Raw genomic sequence first — 19,586 nt, 5'->3', positions numbered from 1 at the left:
TGCAAAACATTAGCAGGGAATCATTTTTTAGAATTGCAACTGGAATGAATCAAATCGTTGTTAGAGCAAATATTTTAAATAATGCAGCATGACATCATGATTTTTAATGTTGAAAGCATTTAATTTAATTATATTCTTATCGTCAGGAACATTGCAGATAAAGTGTTACAACTGATGTAATCGGGTCAATCAACACGCTGACAGGCTTCACTCGTCTGTGTGAAAGATCAGTGGGCCAGCAACACTGCAATCATTCTGATGATGTCATCAGCTACAGAGCAAAGGTCAGAGATTTGATCGGACGAGGAAGAAATGTGATTTCCTCACATCTAGATATCTTTAGATGAATCGTTTGTCTAGTTTCACTGTGTTGCAATGCTATAAATATCGCTCCCTGCTGAACCCGTGCCCCGGCGTCCCCTTTGGAGCCCAACGCGAAGAATAATAAACAGCGAATTTCACAAGAGATATGAGGGTTCATGACAGACAAGAGCACACGTATACCACAAAAAAAATGTTGTGGGAAAAACTATACAACAGATTTATAACAATAGATACGAAAGACATCAAGAAAAACATTTGGGTGATAACATTAGCATTTGACAACAGAACATTGTATCATATAAAAAAAGGTTTTTATGACTATTTCAATCCCGTATCTGTGTTTTTTTTATGATATTCACCCAATCAGGTATTATTGTAAACTAATTAAAAATAGTTCTAGTGAATGAAATACATTCCTTGCAGCAAGAAACTACTAAACACACACAGACAGTCATGATCACGACACACCCTGAGCGTCGACGGCCTTCAAACGTCTCTGAGAGTGATGTAAACTAGTCCAGAGTCCATATTTATTGAGATTTCACCAACTGACCAGAGATAAAACTGGAAGAGATCAGTAGTTTAAACTGTTTTACACACTTCACACTTGAACAAAGCTGCAAAACGACACGTAAAAACAAAACATGGATGATAAAACGATAACTGACAATTGTTTTGTTATGGTCAGTAATAATATTTCAAATCCACACAGTTTTGGCCTTATTTGTGTTCATACAGTGCATGCTTATAACAAAATAAATAAAATCAGGCATCTGTCTAATATCACTCTAATCAAACTGATACTGACAATGAAAAACGCAAGAAAACCTTTATAACCTAGCATAGAAAATGCATTTACCCAACTAAACCCAAATACTTGTATCTGCTTATAATATCCCAGCTAACAGGGAATGTTCTCAGAACGTTCTGACAAGGTTTTCTCAATGTTATGAACAAATTGTCTTCTAGTAATATTAGTAGAATAGCCGTTAACAATGTTATCAAAATGATTGCACGAAAACGTTATTTATATATTGTTAACAGAACTTCGTAGTTTGTCTGATGTTTTTCAAATGTTACAATTTATTTCAGAATGTTGATAGAACATTCAAAAGTAACATTAATGTTGCAAAATGATACAATGTTCCGTTAATGTAACATTTTAACTGGACGGTTTGAACTTTGAACTTAATTGGAATGTTAGTAAAACATCTTAGAACATATTTTTGTTAGCTGGGATCAGAGCGATAGGCTCATTTGGAAATTTCACTGATGTATTGATGCTTTTACAAATAATTTATGGCAGCTTCAGCAGAGTCTCTCTTCTGAAACGCTGCACTGTCCTGTTTTTGCATGTGAATATTAATTCATTTAATTCTTCTTCTTGCCGTTGCTGGTCTGTTCCTGAGGAACGTTCTTCATGAAGAAGGCCTGGTCCATGTAGCAGCGGACGGCGAGGAGGACGGGCACGGCCATGTACAGCAGGTTCAGCGTGACGATCTGCTTCCATTCGTCTTTAGGGATGCGGTAGGTGAACGGTGTGCGGGAGTGAACAGACGCGCCCAGGTAAGTCCATTGTATCTGTGCAAACATCACATACAGAGACGGATGAGATATCAGTCATCATATTGGCTAAAATGAGGGCTTTTTTGGTGATTGGCACGGATCTGAATAGTAAACAGATCATGTTTGTCCCAATAAGACGGCAAAAAACAGATTACAATACCAGTTTGAAAAGTGTTATATAGTAATATTATGTTTTGATTCTAAATTCTAGATCACAGATTAATTGCGAAAAGTTTTACTGAAACAGAACAGTGTACATTTATATTAGACTGTCATACCAGTTATCAGCTATGAAAAATTGTTATTGATCATTGTATCTATAAAAATATTAATCTTAATTTCTCCATTCAATGCATTTTCAAGCTAAAATTTGTAATACAAAAAAGAATATCAAAACTACAATGATTATTTGTCTAATTATACGTAATTATATAATTAAATAATTGTAAATAAAAGTTTTGAATAGTTCAAAACTAAATCCTCTCATTGTTATTTTAGTATTATTTATATATTATTATAGTATTTATTAATATTTTAAATTAACATTTATTTTATATTTTTAATTATTGTGTAATATTCTATCATAATATATAAATATTGTGTAAAATAAGTTTAACATTTTTTACATTTTTGTTTTATTATTTTTAAAAAATATTTCTATTAAGCTTTCATTTATTTTTATTTCAGTTTTGGTTATTTTAGCACTTCAACATTTAATGTATTTTCTGATAATACTGGCCAATACAACCAATACAAAAAAGAATATCAAAACTACAATGATTATTTGTCTAATTATACATAATTATATAATTAAATAATTGTAAATAAAAGTTTTGAATAGTTCAAAACTAAATTCTCACGTAAAGATCCTCTCATTATTATTTTAGTGTTATTTATATATTAGTATTTGTTAATATTTTTAATTTACTTTTATTTTATATTTTTTAAACATTGTGTAATATTCTGTCATAATATAAAAAGATTGTGTAAAATACGTTTTACATTTCTTTAATTTTTGAGATTTTTTAAAGCAATTTTATTGTGTTTTGTGATTTTTTTAAAATACTTCTATTTGAAATTTTGATTTTTTTAAAGCAATTTTGTTTTGTGTGTTTTTTTATATATATATATTTCTATTTCTAATTGAAGTTCAGATTTTTTTAAAGCAATTTTGTTTTGTGATTTTATTATTCTTTTAATATTTCTATTTCTATTTAAAATTTTGTTTTGTGATTTTAGGATTTTATTATTATTTTTTAATATTTCTATTTACCTTTAATTTATCATAGTCATTGTAATCATTTTAGCACTTCAAATTCTTTACGTTTACATTATATTAATATACTTGTGTTAAAACTGTCTTTTTTGCATAGTATAAAACTAAAAAAAACTAATAATTTATTATTTTATATTCATAAAATATATTAATAAATAATTGCAGACTTTAAAAGAGCACATTTTTAAAATATCTTTTAATAAACAGCACTGGTTGCTGTGTAAGTACCTGAGCTACAGCTCCTGCGAGGACCAGCGTCCAGTCCAACATCCATGTGCATCCAGGATCGTAAAGCCCATAAACACACGCCGCCAGGAGCGGCAAAACATAGAAGAGCAACACCAGCATCTACAAGAAACGACATCCATCAGTCCATCATGTTTCCATCACAGTGATATCTCTATACAGCACTGGCTGTCAATTGTATATAGCACTCGTGCATCTCGAAGCATAAAAGCAGCATGTTAAATGTGTGCATCAAGTGTGCGTCTGACTCACCGTGACTTTTGGAAAGCCAACGCTGTCTTTCATGTACGGCTCGTACTGGAAGATGTAGGTGAAACAAAAATCCAGAGAACATTCAAGAACAACCTGTTGAAGAAAAAAGAGAGAGTGAGTGAGTGATAGAATAAATGACTGGATACACAGACACATGGATGGATGAGAAGGTACTTACAAAACCTCTGAATGCAGTGAAGATGATGCTTCCTATGAGGCCCAGCGCGAGCAGCAGGTCTGTGGGACGATACAGCAGAGATTTCTTCTGCTCGACCTCCACCTACAAACCACATCAAACCCATCTGTCAACTCAACTAGCATAAATGTTTACAAGCCAAAACACGTCATTTAAAATGAAAGTCTGGTGTTTTGAAATTTCACCTTGTCAGCAGAAATGATTGACAGCTCTCTCGGCCTATTGAAAAGCTTTGCCGCCGCCCATATGGCTAAAACCAGAGAAGGGCCGTTTCTCCAGAAAGCAGGGAGGAAGTTTTTTCCATATTTACCTGAAACACAGAATTTGATGTCACAGATTACAGACACATCAAATTATTCACACATATGACATTTGAGTGTTTTAACAACAAACATACACTTTTAGCAGTACTGAAACTTTTTAACAATATGTAAATTTGGCTTGTGATTTTAGTTCGGAGAAGATGAGTTTCTTACCTACTACAATGCCTGTGACTAAGACGATCTCACTGGCGATCATGGATCCGGCCCACACCAGAGCCAAACTGCGAAACGGCTTCCTGTATGAAGAGAAACCAACTTTTAATCTTGTTTTTAATTGAAATGTATACATATACACTGTTGCTGTATTATTGCGCAACAGCTCACCCTGCAGTGATGCGGTGGACCATGAAGAGGAGCAGACCGTAGTGAACGACTCCGTCCCAGTAGCTCATCATTAACCCATGGGCCGTGCTCAGGTACGGCTCCCCCTTTAACACATCATGTGAGAGGATCACTTCAGTGTGTGTGTGTGTGTGTGTGTGTGTGTGTGTAAGTGTGTGTCCTCCAAAAGAACTGAGAGAATTATTCCTGTTTTAGTTCACGAGTGTGACTTTGAATTGGCTGCAGAACGAAGGAAATTCATTATTCGGACAAAACATAAGTAATCATCATTATAACTCAGCTCCTGCATCATTTTTGCTGAATGAAATCCAATATTTGTTTAATATTGCTGTGTTGATTCCAAAAAAAGTGTCTGTTTTGCTCCAGCATGCCACGCTTTCTCACAAAATATGATGCATTTTGTAGCATTTTTTGCTCGTATTCTCCCTTAATCATCAGAAAAACACCACAAACACATGATTCATGTCTGAATCTGAGCCAGATTACAACTTTCTGTTCAGTTCTCAGCCCATTTTCACATGTATGACATTATTTTATGCCTCAAAGTCAGAATTATAGACCGAGACAAGAAAATGCACACGTGAGCTTGATGATTTTACTGCATCCAAAAAGCCACAGAAAATTAGATTTTGTGAAGAAGAAACTTGTTCTGTAAAGTATTAAGTGCATTAAATGGAGTATTTGAACATAATATCCACTCCTTTGCAGATTTAGATATTTTGAATGCTTTTTGTCTTTAAAACTGAAAGTTAAAATATGATAAATGCATTTAATGCATTAAATTTTCATTCTTATTTTGTGAAAAAAAAAAAACTACAATTAAAAGATTAAAAGATTAACGTTTTGGGAAATGTTAGAGACAGTGTATGTTATTAAATCACATGCATTTTTATTTCCAGTAATTATTACATTTTTTTGTGACTAATTCCATCTTAAAGTGCAATTCTGCCTCATGTTTGCTGCCTGAATTCACATTTAACACGGCCAAAACCTATTTTCTTAAGTACATTTGTGACCCCGGACCACAAAACCAGTCATGAGGGTCTCTTTTTGGAAGGTGAGATTTATGCATCATATGAAAGCTGAATAAATAAGCTTTCCATTGATGTATGGAATCTGAGGGAGGGTAAAAAATCAAGAAATTTAAAAAATCGCCTTTAAAGTTGTTGTTAGCAATGCATATTACTAACCAAAAATGAAGGTTTGATATATTTACAGTAGGAAATTTAAAAAATGTCTTCATGGAACATGATCTTTACTTAATATCCTAATGATTTTTGGCCATAATTTAAATCCATAATTTTGACCCATTCAATGTATTTTTGGCTATTGCTACAAATATACCTTTGCTACTTAAGACTGGTTTTGTATATAAGAAGCAAAATGACTTACAATATTAAGTTTTGTTTTCTGAAAACAAAACATGGTGTAAGAAAAATAACCTTAATTCAAAGGGAAGACAATATTAGGTAACACTTTTAAGGATTTTAAGGACAACTATTCTCACTATTAACTAGTTGCTCATTAGCATGCATTTACTAGCATATCAGCTATTTATTAGTACTTATGAAGCACATATCAATGCATTATTCTGCATGACCATATTTTAGATCATTAATCCACTCCATACATAAACTAAACAACTATCTTACTAAGTATTAATAAGCAAGAAATTAGGAGTTTGAGGCAATTAGTAGTTAGTTAATAGTGAGAATTGGTCCCGAACTACAATGTGAGCCAGTATTATTTTTCTCACCCTATATGTTGTTGTTTTAAACATTAAGCCACTTAATGTTGCTACATTTTTTCTTGTGTCATTTTGCCTTTCAAGTAACTGTATCTTAAAGTAAGAATATTTATTTGTTTTCAGTTGAAAACTAGAAAAAAAATTTAATTTCAGTCAACTCAAATAAGTTTAGTCAACGTGAAATGTTAAGTTGTATTAAGTGACTACTTAGATATTTGAGCTGACTAAACTAAAAATCTGGATTTGTTACCCAGTTCCCTTAAAATTTTAAGTTGCATCAACTCAAATATCCAAGTTGTCACTTAGTACAACTTAACATTTCAAGTTGACTAAACTTTTTTGAGTTGACTGAACTTCAAATTTTAATGCAGCCAGGTAACAAATTATATTGTTTTTTTTGTTGACTCAACAAATTGTTTTGTTCTTGTTTTAAGCATTAAGCCACTTAATGTTGCTACATTTTTCAGGAAGCAAAAATGACACTGTAAAAAAAGCAAAAAACACAATTTGTTAAATCAACTTAAAATAATTTGTTACCCTGCTGCCCTAAAATTTTAAGTTCAGTCAACTCAAATAAGTTTAGTCAGCATAAAATGTTAAGTTGTACTAAGTGACAACTTAGATATTTGAGTTGACTTAACAAAAAATTTTGTTTGTTAAACTTAAAAGCTGGGTAAGTTACCAAGCTGCCTTAAAATTTGAAGTTGAATCAACTGAAATATCTAAGTTGTCACTTAGTAAAACTTAATATTTCAAGTTGACTAAACGTTTTTGATTTGACTGAACTTAAAATTTTAAGGCAGCCGGGTAACAAATTATTTTAAGTTGGCTCAACAAATTGTTCTTTACAGTGCACTGGCAGATGCTTTGTTTTAGTTTTAAGTATTAAGCAACTTAATGCTGCTACATTTTTCAGAAAGTAAGAGTTATCTTGTGTCATTTTTAATGGAAATGTTTTCAAAGGAAAACTAGACAAAAATACACTGTAAAACAAAATTTAAAATTTAAAATTTTAAGTTCAGTCAACTCAAATATGTTCAGTCAACATGAAATTATAAGATATACTAAGTGACAACTTAGATATTTGATACTTAAAATATACTTAAAATTTAAATTTTAAGTTGCATCAACTTAAATATCCAAGTTGTCACTTAGTACAACTTAACATTTCAAGCTGACTTAACTTTTTTGAGTTGACTGAACTTAAAATCTTAAGGCAGCCAGGTAACAAGTTAACTTAACAAATTGGGGTTTTTTTACAGTGTACTGAGAAAATAATATTTTGCACTTCAGAAACTGAACAGACATTCACTTCAATGTATGTGTATATGCGTGTGTGAAATCTAACCTTGCTTATATAAAAGTCCATAAAGCCCTTGATAAATCCGTCGTGCTGCAGAGCGTTGGTGATGCTGACAACGGAGGTGAAGGAAAACACGGCAAACACTGAAACACACACGGATTGGAAACATCAGCACATCTCTCACTCCGCTCTCTCTCTCTTATTTCTCTCTCTCCCCCATCAAACCCAAACAGCGCCTCTCTCCCCTCCATCTCTTAGTCTCTGTCTGGCTTTCACTTTCTTATCCTCGCCAGCTATTGATTTCTCTCCCAAACAGCGAGTTAATGATGGCTCACAGTTGTCCAGGTGAAGGTGGATTTCGATCATGTGGTCCTCAGACCAGAGTTTCCTCATTCCCAAGTGAAAAAGTCGCCTTGCTTTTGGATTCGAGCATGCATTAGCACTGGCAGCCGGACAAATAGAGGCTGGAGAAACTTTAGAGGAGCTGAGATCACATGTGGATTGATCGCAGCGGACTGATTTAGTGGCTGTCCACCGACTCAAGAGATGTCAATAACAGCGACACGGCCAACATGAAAATGTATTGCTATGAGAGTCCCGTTAGTCCATTTAAGTTTAAACTTTGTCTCCAAGTTTTCTTCTAAATGGCTTGAGCTATATTTTAATTGCAGATATAGATAAATCTGAGCACTAAAATCTTTTCTGAAACTCTGCTGTGGTCTTTTTTCCTAAAAAAATCATTAGCAGAATTGAGTTCAAATAAAAAAGTCAGTTTGCTATACATTTGATCCTGTTGATGACAAATAAAAATATACGAATAAAACAAAACAGCAAAAATAAAGTGAAGTGCAATGATGTCAAATTTAAGAACAACAAAAGGAAAGAGAAATAAAGAGAAATAAATCATTTGATTCAGATCCGGACTTTATTTTCAGTGTTGGTCTTACCGTAGAAGAGAGGGTCGGTAGATTTTTTATTTTTGACACTGAGGTTTGCCAGGAGGAGTATCGTTGTAAGAACCGTAATGCCTATGGCCAGCATCACCTGTGGACTGAAAGAGAAAACATGTCATTTCATTCATAACGCAGAGCAGGTCTGTAGTTCAAGCATGAAAATGAAATTATCAGAGAAGTCTTATCTGGGTCATATTTAACCCTGAAAACAAGTGAGTAAGAAGTTATAATTTGCATAAAGAAAGTGAAGCCTTTTTTAAGACCATATGCAATTATCTATCATTATTATTAAAGCTGACTTCCATTATTACACTAGTATTTTAGTATTACACTAAAATAGCTGCAATACATTTTTAAAATAAAATCAGCATAAATTAAAAATAGTACAACATTTACTATATGTTCATATATTCAATAAGTAGAATATATTTCATATTTAAATATAAAAAATTGTATAAATAATTTACAACTTAAATAATATATCTTTTTCCAAGAATGAGGCTGTAGGTCTAACTTGGAAATGATATTATCAGAGGCTTGTTTTTATTTTACATGATCAATGACAAACTGAATCTCACAAAAACTTATCCAGGTCATATTTCACCCCAAAAACAACTGGGGGGGAATTAAATAAAATTAAATAAAAATATATATGTTATACCTTGCATAAAGAAAAGAAAGTCTGTTTTAGGACTATATCATTCTCTTTATTGTACAATTGAATTTCCATTAAATTGTTATGACTGCAATACTGTCGATTTTATTGTATTACAATAAAAGGCCGCAATACATTTCTTAAATTAAAAGCAGTACAAAATATTTAATATAATAAATGTACATTTATTTAATTAACAAAATATATTTTAAATATATTTGCATGCTGTGTAAATAATACATGTTCAATGACAAACTAAATCTTAAAACATATCCAGGTCATATATACCCCCAAAACGAGTGGAAAAATTATAATTTGAAAATGAAAGGAAAAAAAAAATAGGACAATTTTTAATTCTCATTGCTGTCAAATTTGATTTACATTACATTATTACGACTGTAGTTCAGTCGATTTTATTATATTACACTAAAATGTTGCAATACAATTTTTTAAGTTAAAATAACATGTATAAACAAAATAAACATAAACAAAAAAATATTTAATATAATAAATAATATATTTAATGTATTTAATATTGAAATACTAAATGTTTACATAATGTATAAATATAATATATATATGATATTTATTATATTTATATATAATCAATTTTTTCCTTCATTAATGAAGAATAAAGTTGTAGTCCAAGTATATAAATTAGATGATCAGAATCACATTTCTTAAAAAAAATTAACAAAAGGAAAATGAAGCTTGTTTTAGGACTTGTTTTCTGATTTCCATTTAATTAGTATGACTGCAAAACAGTAAATTTGAATTACAGTAAAAATGCTGCAATACAATTTTTAAATTAAAATAAGCATAAAACCAGATCAAAATATTTCAGATAATAACTATGAATACATTTAATGTTTAAATATAAAATAATTGCATGATGTACAAATTATTTACAATTAAAATAATATATTTTTTCTTCATTATGACATGAGAGGGTGGATCTGTATTGTATTATTGAATGTTAATGATATTATGACAGCTTTCATGGGATTCGCCAATGAAATGTATGAAACAATGTCAGCTCACTGATCAGATCACCTCAGAATGAAGTGATGAAATAAAGTAGAGGTTGATTGCCCTCTTTTGGCCAAATCAGGTTATTAAAACCTCATAAAACGTCACACTTCTAACATAAAACAAACTTGTAAAACAAATCGAGTTTGCATAGTTTAATGTCAATGCAATGCTTTTTAACCTGCATTATTGTAAAACAATGACATAAGAGGCAAACTTACTCTTGCAAGAAGGACACATGGTTGATCGTGTAGAGAATAAAAGGTGCTGTCAGAGACAGAATAAAAACACTAATCTCTGGAGGAAGATCCATTTGAGAAATCAGGAATCCACAAATAGGAAATCAGCTAAGCTCCGTTTAACTACTCCACCAAAAAATATACAAGCAGTATATTAAAAAAAATAAATAGCTGTTAAATAACTATTAAAATAAATATCTAGAGACTGTGACTTGATTTCCCTGAGGTTGAAGTGTGAAGTTGCTCTGTGTCGCTGTGTGTCGTGTAGTTTACTCAGCACTGATGATGATGGAATCAACATGAAATCAGGGCAAACCTTACAAAGTCCATGGACTCTGAACTATTACCGCCCATTAGTTTAAAGAAAGAGTCCCATCAATAAACCTCCATATGGAGCCGCAACCACGATCCAACACTTACGACTTCACAAACATTTATCCTGCTAACAAGATCTCCAAAATATCAGTTACTACAGTTTTTGGTTATAGTAAAAATATGCTGTCATACTGTCAGAAATAAAAATAAAAATAAAAATAAAAATAAAATAAAATAATACATTAATAAAATAATATATAAACAAAAGTAAACTAAAATAAAATAGAATGAAATGAATGAATGAATTAAAAACAAACAAATTAATTAATTAAATTTAAAAAATGCATAATCCTGACAACTGTTTAAGGTTCCATATTAATTATTGTGATATTACAGTCCATAAATAGCAAGTACCATATTATTATTTTAATAATTATTTTAATTTTATTACTATTATTGTCATAAAATATACTACACATAAATGCTATATGAAAGTTTATATATGTATATAATATATTAATAATAAATAATAATAAACAAAAATAAAACAAAATAAAACACAAATAAATAACTAATAAAAAACTTAATAAAACGAATTATTTAAAACAAACAAATAAACAACTGTTTAAGGTTCCATATTAATTATTATGATTTTACAGTCCACTTTTCCATAAACATTAAGTACCTTATTATTTACCTTACTGAAATGAGAGGATGGAACTATATTCTGTTATTGAATATTATTGAATATTAATGATATTATGACAGCTTTCATGGCTTTCATTAATATTCTATTATTGAATATTAATGATTAATGAACATTACCTTACCTTACAAGTACCTTATTATTTTTTATTTTAAATTTTTTATTTATTATTATTTTAGTATACTATAGTATTTTATTTATTATTATTTTATATATTACAACAACAAACAACATTACATACAAATGCTATACAAATATTAGTAATATAGAGATTTTATATATCTATATTAATTTTTCATATATATTAATACATGCATTACACACACACACAAACATATATATATATATATATATATATATATATATATATATATACATACAGTTGTGGTTACAGTAAAAATAATTGATAAATTAATAAAATAAATAAAAAAAATAAAATAATGAATAATACAAAGAAATTATAAATAAATAATTAATCTAAAATAATTTACATGAATAACTTAAACAAACAAACACACAAATAAAAAAATAAATAAACACATAATCCTGACAACTGTTTAAGGTTGCCTATTAATTATTATGATTTTACAGTCCACATTTCCATAAACATCACGTACCATAATATTATTTCTATTGTATTTTAAAATTTTAATTTATTATTATTTTACTGATACTATACATACAAATGCTATACAAATATTATAGAAATATTAATTTTTCATATATATTAATACATGCATTACACACACACACATACATATATATATATATATATATATATATATATATATATACAGTTGTGGTTACAGTAAAAATAATTGATAAATTAATAAAATAATGAAAAATACAAAGAAAATATAAACAAATAATTAATATAAAATAATTTAAATGAATAATTTAAAAAAACAAACACACAAATGAAAAAAATTAATAAACACATAAAACTGTTTAAGGTTGCCTATTAATTATTATGATTTTACAGTCCACATTTCCATAAACATCACGTACCATAATATTATTTCTATTGTGTTTTAAAATTTTAATTTATTATTATTTTACTGATACTATACATACAAATGCTATACAAATATTATAGAAATATTAATTTTTCATATATATATATATATGTATATATATATATACATATAAATGCTATATAAATATTATTAATAATTAAATCTCTTATCGAATTATATCTGCGCCAAATATTTAAGGCTCATAAGAGATCCATGAATAACTGAATATAATTTTACCCCCGTATTAATAATAAAATGCATAAAAAATGTCAAATGTATTTACATTACAGACATAAAATACACTAATAAAAACATAATTATAATAGTAAACCAAATGAGTTATTTTCTTTCTTAATGCACAAAATTCACGCAGCGCCATCCGCGGTGACGTCAGCGGAAGAGTCCTCCTTCTTTTAGATCAAGATGGCGACGTCGACCAGGAAGTAGGTAAACAACCGTACAGGGGTAGAAAAATATGGATTAACCCCTCCAATTTGCCTATTCCGATCAAGAAAAACCCAGATTGAGTGGTCGTTAGTGCTCGTGGAAGGGTTTCGCGGACAGGGGGGTTTAATTAACGCGCGGTGAGTGAGTTTTCTGTCAGGTTAGCATGTTAGCACGAATCAAACAATAGCGCTCCATTGAGTCAGTCAGAAAAACACGCAGACAGTTGATAAATTCGCTAATAAATCAATTGCGTTAATCTTTAATAGCCAATACGAGCTGGTAATCATATCACAGTGACGGGTTTGAGGGCTCAGTGCTGTTTGGTTAATGCTTTTCAGGTTGACAAACGCTCAGACAGGTACTTTTATCATAATCTGATAAATATCTAAACGTTTTTAGTTTGATAATATCTTCTTATTAAGGGTGAGGTTGTATTATAGAGATCAGAATAAACCTGGCACACACTCAAAGTGTAGTTCCCTTCAAACTGTCACATAGACAAGGCCTGTATCTATATTTAATATATTATATATGAACCCATTAGTCCTGTCCTCGAATTCTATTTGTTCATCCATCTATCATTTAGCTTTCTGTGTGAAATAACAGCTTTATTTCATATAGAAATGCCACAAGGGCACTGTAACAAGTAGATTATTTGTGATGATTATCACGCTGACTGTTATCTCTTTTTTTTCTTTTAGAGATGGCTGGAAAATGACAGGAGTTTGACGTATGACCATGTTTCTGTTCGGAGCCTGATGCCCACTCTTGCCACGTCTGTTGTCATGGACACGGAGGACTATCTGCACCCTGAGGGCCCTCAGCTCGGGAGCCCGAAGTTCAGCGCTCCCAGTCCTCCTCTCACAAGTTCCATGGAGGTACATACTGCACCTTAAAATGTCTGGACAACCGCACACGTTTTACCTTAAGACACACTGTTTACTGTAAATGTTACAGTTACCCCTATATAAATAGGCTCAGGCTAAAGGTCAGCACGTGTTTGAACCTGAATCCTGAACCCGAGAACCTGAGATTCAGTTGTTAAGACCAAACCAGAAATTGGTCGATTTCTTTTCATTTCCTCTGTGAGTGAGTAGAACAAGGTTCATATGAGAAAAAGTTTTAGTTTACATTAAAAAATGAGTTAGGCCTATTTTAGGGACTGTTTTATAATGGTGTTTTGCTTTTTTGTGGGACTTAATTACAATGATGTTTGCAAATACTTAAATTATGCAGTTTTGTTGTATTTAGAGCCTTTCTGTTTTTATATAATTGGTGTAATTTTATTGTTAAATTTAATTTCTTGTGAATTTTTTTTTTGTGAGATCCACCCAGGAATCACAATAGTTCAGTACAAAATTGGTTAAAATTAAAGTATATATATATATATAAAAAAATTAAGGAATGGGGAAAATTTGTTATGAAAATATCGCAGTGTAAAACAAATTCTGTTTTTATAGATTGTTTTATAAAATTTTACAATTAAGTTTAATTGTAAACCAATGTAAAATTAATGAAACCATATGCAATTCTCATTATTGTCAAAGTTGATTCCTGTTTAATTTAATGACTGTAGTACAGTAAATTGTATTGAATTACAGAAAAATACTGTAAAACCATTTTTAAAATTAAAATCAGCATAAATTAGCATATGTTAAAAGCAGTTCAAAATCTTTAATATAATAAATAGAATGAAAAATATATTTATAAATATAATATATATATTTAATACATATAATATATTGAATTTTTAAATATAAAATATTTGTGTGGTGTACAAATAATTTACCATTTTAATAATATATTTTTCTTCATTAATCATTCAGTAATTGTACTTTTTTTTAAAAAAGGTATGTTTAAATTATGCAATTTTGGTGTATTTAGAGTAATGCAATTTGGGAAAAAATGCTTAATTATCACTAAAATGCCACAATTAAAAAAAAAAAATCCTACAAATAGGCTTTCTGTTTTTATATATTTTGTGTAAATTTATTGTTAAGTTTAATTTCTTGTGAAATTTCTTTTTTCTTTTTCTTTTGTTTTTTTTTTTCCCAGTTTTTTTTAGATCCAACCAGGAATCACAATAGCTAACAAATGAAAGTATATATTATATAATCAATTAAAGTATTTTTTTACACATAATTTTTGAATTACATGAATTACAAACTTGAACCCCCTCAACCTCAAAAAAAGGGGAAAATTTGTCATGAAGTTGTCACAGTGCAAAAATTTTTTATTGGTTCTAAATATAAACTTTTCTGTTTTTATATATTGTTTTATAAAATTTTACAATTAAGTTTAATTGTTTGGTAGCAGAGTGAATTCAGTAGATAAACCTGTGTGAGTCTATTTGATGCTGCATTTTCTAATGTCACTGTCATGATGACAAATTTCCTTAATCTGATTAAATCTGCTGTTTTGAACAGTTTGGTCTTCTTCATCCTTATAACTCTAGCTGGTCTTGAACCTTGTCCAAAATGGGACGGACCTGGAGTGCTTTGGTAGCCAATGGTAATCATTTCTCTAGAACCAGTAGCCTCACATCACCTGGTTTATGGTGGTTTATTTGGTGAACTGTTGCGTGCAGGGTTTGTGTCAGGTCTCACCGTGTAAAGATGAGTCACTAAATCATCAGCACTGCCAGTAAATATTTGAGGTGATGGGTAATATCTCTGCTGAACAGTGTTTCCAAAGGGCCACTTCCTGTGTCAAATATGCTGTTTGTTTCCTGTTTCCCCCAGAGTCAGCTGTATCAGTCGAACTCATGGACGTATCCACAGCAAACTCAATACAACCAGCACTATCCTATGCAATCTGGGAGGTGAGTCGGGCACAGTGTGTCTTTTCCTCTCAACAAGCAAAAGCAAAAAGCATTTGTGAATTGTGCATTTTGATTAAACATTACAAAAACATTTAAATTCACTATAAGATCTATACTATATATTTAGAAATTATATGAAATTGGGTGAATTTTCATTACGTTCTGAATTTAACCATCTCTCTCATGAGTTTAGTGTGGTTTCTGTTGTAATATTGTCAAGCATTATATATGTGACATATATGTATTTTGTCATGAGTTGGTTCATGAAATCCATCCAAGCTGGTGATTCTGTAGCATATATCAGTGATCTAAAACATAATATTCTAGGGGTGTAACTATACACAGAAATTGTTTCAGTGAGTACCTCAGTTTGGAAGTCACTGTTCTGTACATTTTCAGTACAGGAGGAGGAAAAACTACACATAAAATTGCTTATGTTTTTCTTTTGTAAAAAACAGTGGTTTACTGATCAAATTCTGGCTCTATCTTTAAATACATTAAGTTATAATCACAATTTTCTTAGAGATAAAACGTGCAAGTTACTATTATATCAAAAGTTCCAATTAACAACAGAGCACAAACGATTCAGTTCAATTGCTGTTGATTATTAGATATAATAGTCTACACAAAATGACGTTTATTGTTTGAATTTCCTGATAAATTCAACAGAATTTGAAAGAGAACTATTACACAGCTTATTGCAAATATTGGGTGAAGGCTTAATATATAATGTATTAGGATTTAAGAATCAATATCAGTTTGTTTAAAATTAAGATGTGTAAAACTAGTTTCAAATAGTTTGTTTTGTGCATGGACAAAAAAGCGTTTAAGCATAAAAGCAATAAGTGTAATACTACTTTAAGTTGTTGTTTTTCCAAAAAAAATATTTAAAAGTTTTCTGTTTAATTTAATTACATTTTTGTTTTTGTTTTTCTGAGCAAAAAATAAATATCATACATTTTTTCCTAACTTACAGAAGACACCCACTAAAATGTCATTCAGTGTAACAGTCTTGTCAGGCATATTTACAACAAAAATTTTAAAACACACATTACTAAATTTATTAAACATTTATTACACATTTATTAAACAAAATTTGCCACTATCCTAGGGTTTGCCCGTTTGTCAGTAAGAATTTTTTTACTCATTGAAAACACAATAAAATTTTATATGCTCCCTTATTCTTTTATATATTTTAATTGCTACAAGCCAGAATAAGAATGTTGTTTGAATTTTTACATAAAAAATATGTTACAGTGAATGACAATGTAACATTATTTCAACAAAATTTGTACATTTTATTCTCCAAAAACTTAAAAGTAAACTTACATTTAATGCTTTCTATGGACGTAATGTCTTTTGACGCGGGCATCTTAACGTCTTTGTCCCGCATGCAGTTTTTTTAAACAACACTGTTTGTTCAGTATAAATGCGTGTACAGTTACACCCCTAAAATATTCTGAACTGATCTGTATTCTAGCAGTATTTGAAGGCTTTAGAGACATTCTGCTCCCTGTGTGATTTTTCCTGATCTCTCTCTCCACTGTTTCATCAGGCAGCTCCAGCCGAACCCGTCCTCGGTGAATCTGGACCTGTCTGACATAGACTTTCATGACCTTGTGCGGAATGGAGATTTCTCCCAGGTAAAAGCAAAACCAGTTTTTTTTTTCTTTTTGCTGTATTCTTGGTCAAGGGTGAACTTAACAGAACCATTGAGAAATGAATTCAAAATTGGTTCCTGATTCGTGAGAATTGGCAGTGGTACATATTACTGAAAATACTTCCAAAAAAGGAAAACTCAGTACAGTTCAGAATAATTTCTTTGTAAATGCAGTCATGTAATGTGGACACATTTTTTTCTTTTTGAAGATATTACTAAAACCCATGAGGATCAGTATATCTGTCTTCTAATGTTTGGTTTTTTTTGTGCCTGTAAATGTATAGATGTGTCCTGGAATCATGTGGAATCATTGAATATTCTATTTTTTAGTTTTCATAAATAATTTAGTCTGTAGGAAAATGGATTAATCACAATCCTACAGCTGAACAAAGCAGTGATGTTAAATATACAGGTGTAATTAACACAAATGGTCATTTACACCATCATTATAGCAACTGCAGTTGTTCTGTGCAGGATAAAAGGGCAGGTTTTAATAAGTGCAGCATACAGTTATGATGATGAAGCTGTGGCACTAATGCAAACACATTAATAAGACTTTGTTTAACACCACTACAGAATGTTATTTATGTAATGAACTGAAGTGAAAGTGAAATCAACCAAGATCTCTTTCTTGAATCATGATTTGAAAAAAAAAAAAAAACTTTAGTATCACTGAGCTGGTTTTGCTTTTATTAATATTTTAACATTTATTTTTATATTTCCTTTTTTCATTTTAATTAAGTTTTAGTCATTTTGTGTTTTGTCATTTTTATTAGTTTTTTTTTTTTTTTTTTTTTTCAATGTGTGTATAATTTTTATTTTAAATGTAAATAGACATTTTTAAAAAATTAAAATGAATTTCAGTTTATTTTAGTACACAGAAATGCTGAAATTTATTTTTTATTTATTTTTTTTTTCAATTTGAAGTTCACATTGATTTTATTTACAGTAATTAATGTTTTAGGCAATTATAATAACCCTTGTTTGAAATGGTTAGTGTTGCTTGTTGTGTACTATTAAAAAGAGTAAGATTTGCAGTATTTACTGCAGTGTTTTCTCCATGTAGACTATCACTCTGTGACACGTGGAAAGTGATTTTATATGGAGGAAAGAGTTTATGCTCTCTCTGCGCATGAGAACATGGAAACTAGTTGAGATAGGTTTGCCAGCTGAAAGTTTCCAGCTTTATCTTTGATTGTTTAGTCGTCTTTGTTCAGATAGCCGCATAACGAAATGTTTGCAAATGGAAATATCAGTTATGAGCTTATATATTGCTGTTCAGGCTCATACTCACTATTACTCTGTATTTGCATACTATCAGGAACCACACTGCTGTCAACACTTCTTAAATCACATATGGTAAAATTAGACTCGACTGCCTGTAAATATGGACACAAAAGCATCATTTCCTGAGCGAAGACCACCACACCCCAGAGAAAACACACACTGGATTGTGTTTAGGTCAATGTTACCTGTTGGAAGGGTGTATTTTAGTGTATTTTAGTAATTTCGGTTAGACTCTCATGAGTAGGTGCAGTGTTCAAGTGAATTTTTATTTGCATCAGTTCCTGCGGTGTTAAGCTATAATGGTTTTCTCAAATGAAAGTCTTTCTGGCACTGTTGTATGCAGATGCTGTGGTTTTGTACTCTGAGATAGGATGGCCCTCAGGTTTGGTTGAATCTGATTGGCTACCTGAAGTCGTGTTTTTTTTGTTTTTTTTTTAGTTTTAGTTTTTATGTATGCATGTGTTTATTTAATTAATTTGTGATGCTGCTGTTGATTGGTTACCTGAGATCAATCTTTCTCTTTTTCTTTCTTTCTTTCTTTCTTTCTTACATTTCTGATGCTACTGTTGATTGGTAACCTGAAATCATTTTTGTTTATTTGTTTGTTTATTTATTTATTTTGTGCTGATACTCTTGATTGGTTACCTGAAATCTTTTATTTTTCTGTCTGATTTATTTATTTAGTGCTTCTGCTCTTTATTGGTTATCTGAAAAAGTGTATTTTTCGCTCTTATTTATTTATTTGTTTATTTATTATTTATTTAATTTGTGATGCTACTTCAGCAGCATTATTTTCTCTGTCTGATATTTTATTTACAATAGAACACAGAAAAAATGTTTATACATATTTTAAATGTATTATTATTTTTAATTGTTTGTTTGT

The 19,586-nt window shown here is 30.3% G+C and overlaps 2 protein-coding genes across 5 annotated transcripts in view; one reads left to right on the top strand and one right to left on the bottom strand.

The window, feature by feature from the left end:
• On the bottom strand, positions 1 to 10,653 carry tm6sf2a (transmembrane 6 superfamily member 2a). Its single transcript, XM_051096829.1, has 10 exons — positions 10,434 to 10,653; positions 8,523 to 8,626; positions 7,621 to 7,718; positions 4,508 to 4,611; positions 4,337 to 4,419; positions 4,046 to 4,170; positions 3,843 to 3,944; positions 3,665 to 3,757; positions 3,395 to 3,514; positions 1 to 1,905 (listed from the first exon to the last, which is right to left on the bottom strand). The coding sequence occupies exons 1-10, from the start codon at positions 10,523 to 10,525 to the stop codon at positions 1,696 to 1,698; spliced, it is 1,131 nt and encodes a 376-aa protein (XP_050952786.1). The 5' UTR covers positions 10,526 to 10,653; the 3' UTR covers positions 1 to 1,695.
• A 2,248-nt stretch (positions 10,654 to 12,901) lies between these two features.
• sbno2a (strawberry notch homolog 2a) overlaps positions 12,902 to 19,586 on the top strand; it is a 38,167-nt gene continuing 31,482 nt past the window's right edge. For 2 of the 4 annotated variants that reach the window (XM_051134587.1, XM_051134563.1), the window contains exons 1-4: positions 12,910 to 13,072; positions 13,637 to 13,813; positions 15,677 to 15,756; positions 17,312 to 17,399. In XM_051134587.1, the coding sequence (XP_050990544.1) occupies positions 13,694 to 13,813; positions 15,677 to 15,756; positions 17,312 to 17,399 (288 nt within the window). In that variant the 5' untranslated portion in view covers positions 12,910 to 13,072; positions 13,637 to 13,693. Of the gene's footprint in view, positions 13,073 to 13,636; positions 13,814 to 15,676; positions 15,757 to 17,311; positions 17,400 to 19,586 lie in introns of all 4 variants that reach the window. The other 2 variants (XM_051134578.1, XM_051134571.1) reach the window with 2 other exon arrangements.

This window comes from Labeo rohita, chromosome 2 (assembly GCF_022985175.1).
Source record: "Labeo rohita strain BAU-BD-2019 chromosome 2, IGBB_LRoh.1.0, whole genome shotgun sequence".
In the NCBI taxonomy this organism is placed as follows: domain Eukaryota; kingdom Metazoa; phylum Chordata; class Actinopteri; order Cypriniformes; family Cyprinidae; genus Labeo; species Labeo rohita.
The sequence above is the reverse complement of the archived record's forward strand: the minus strand, read 5'-3'. Positions and strand labels throughout refer to the sequence as shown.

Coding starts and splice junctions, on each gene's coding strand:
- tm6sf2a (XM_051096829.1), bottom strand. CDS start 10,525: ATGGATCTTCCTCCAGAGATTAGTGTTTTTATTCTGTCTCTGACAGCA. Junction 7,719..8,522: donor TACCGACCCTCTCTTCTACG/GTAAGACCAACA, acceptor TGTGTGTTTCAG/TGTTTGCCGTGTTTTCCTTC. Junction 3,945..4,045: donor CAATCATTTCTGCTGACAAG/GTGAAATTTCAA, acceptor TGTGGTTTGTAG/GTGGAGGTCGAGCAGAAGAA.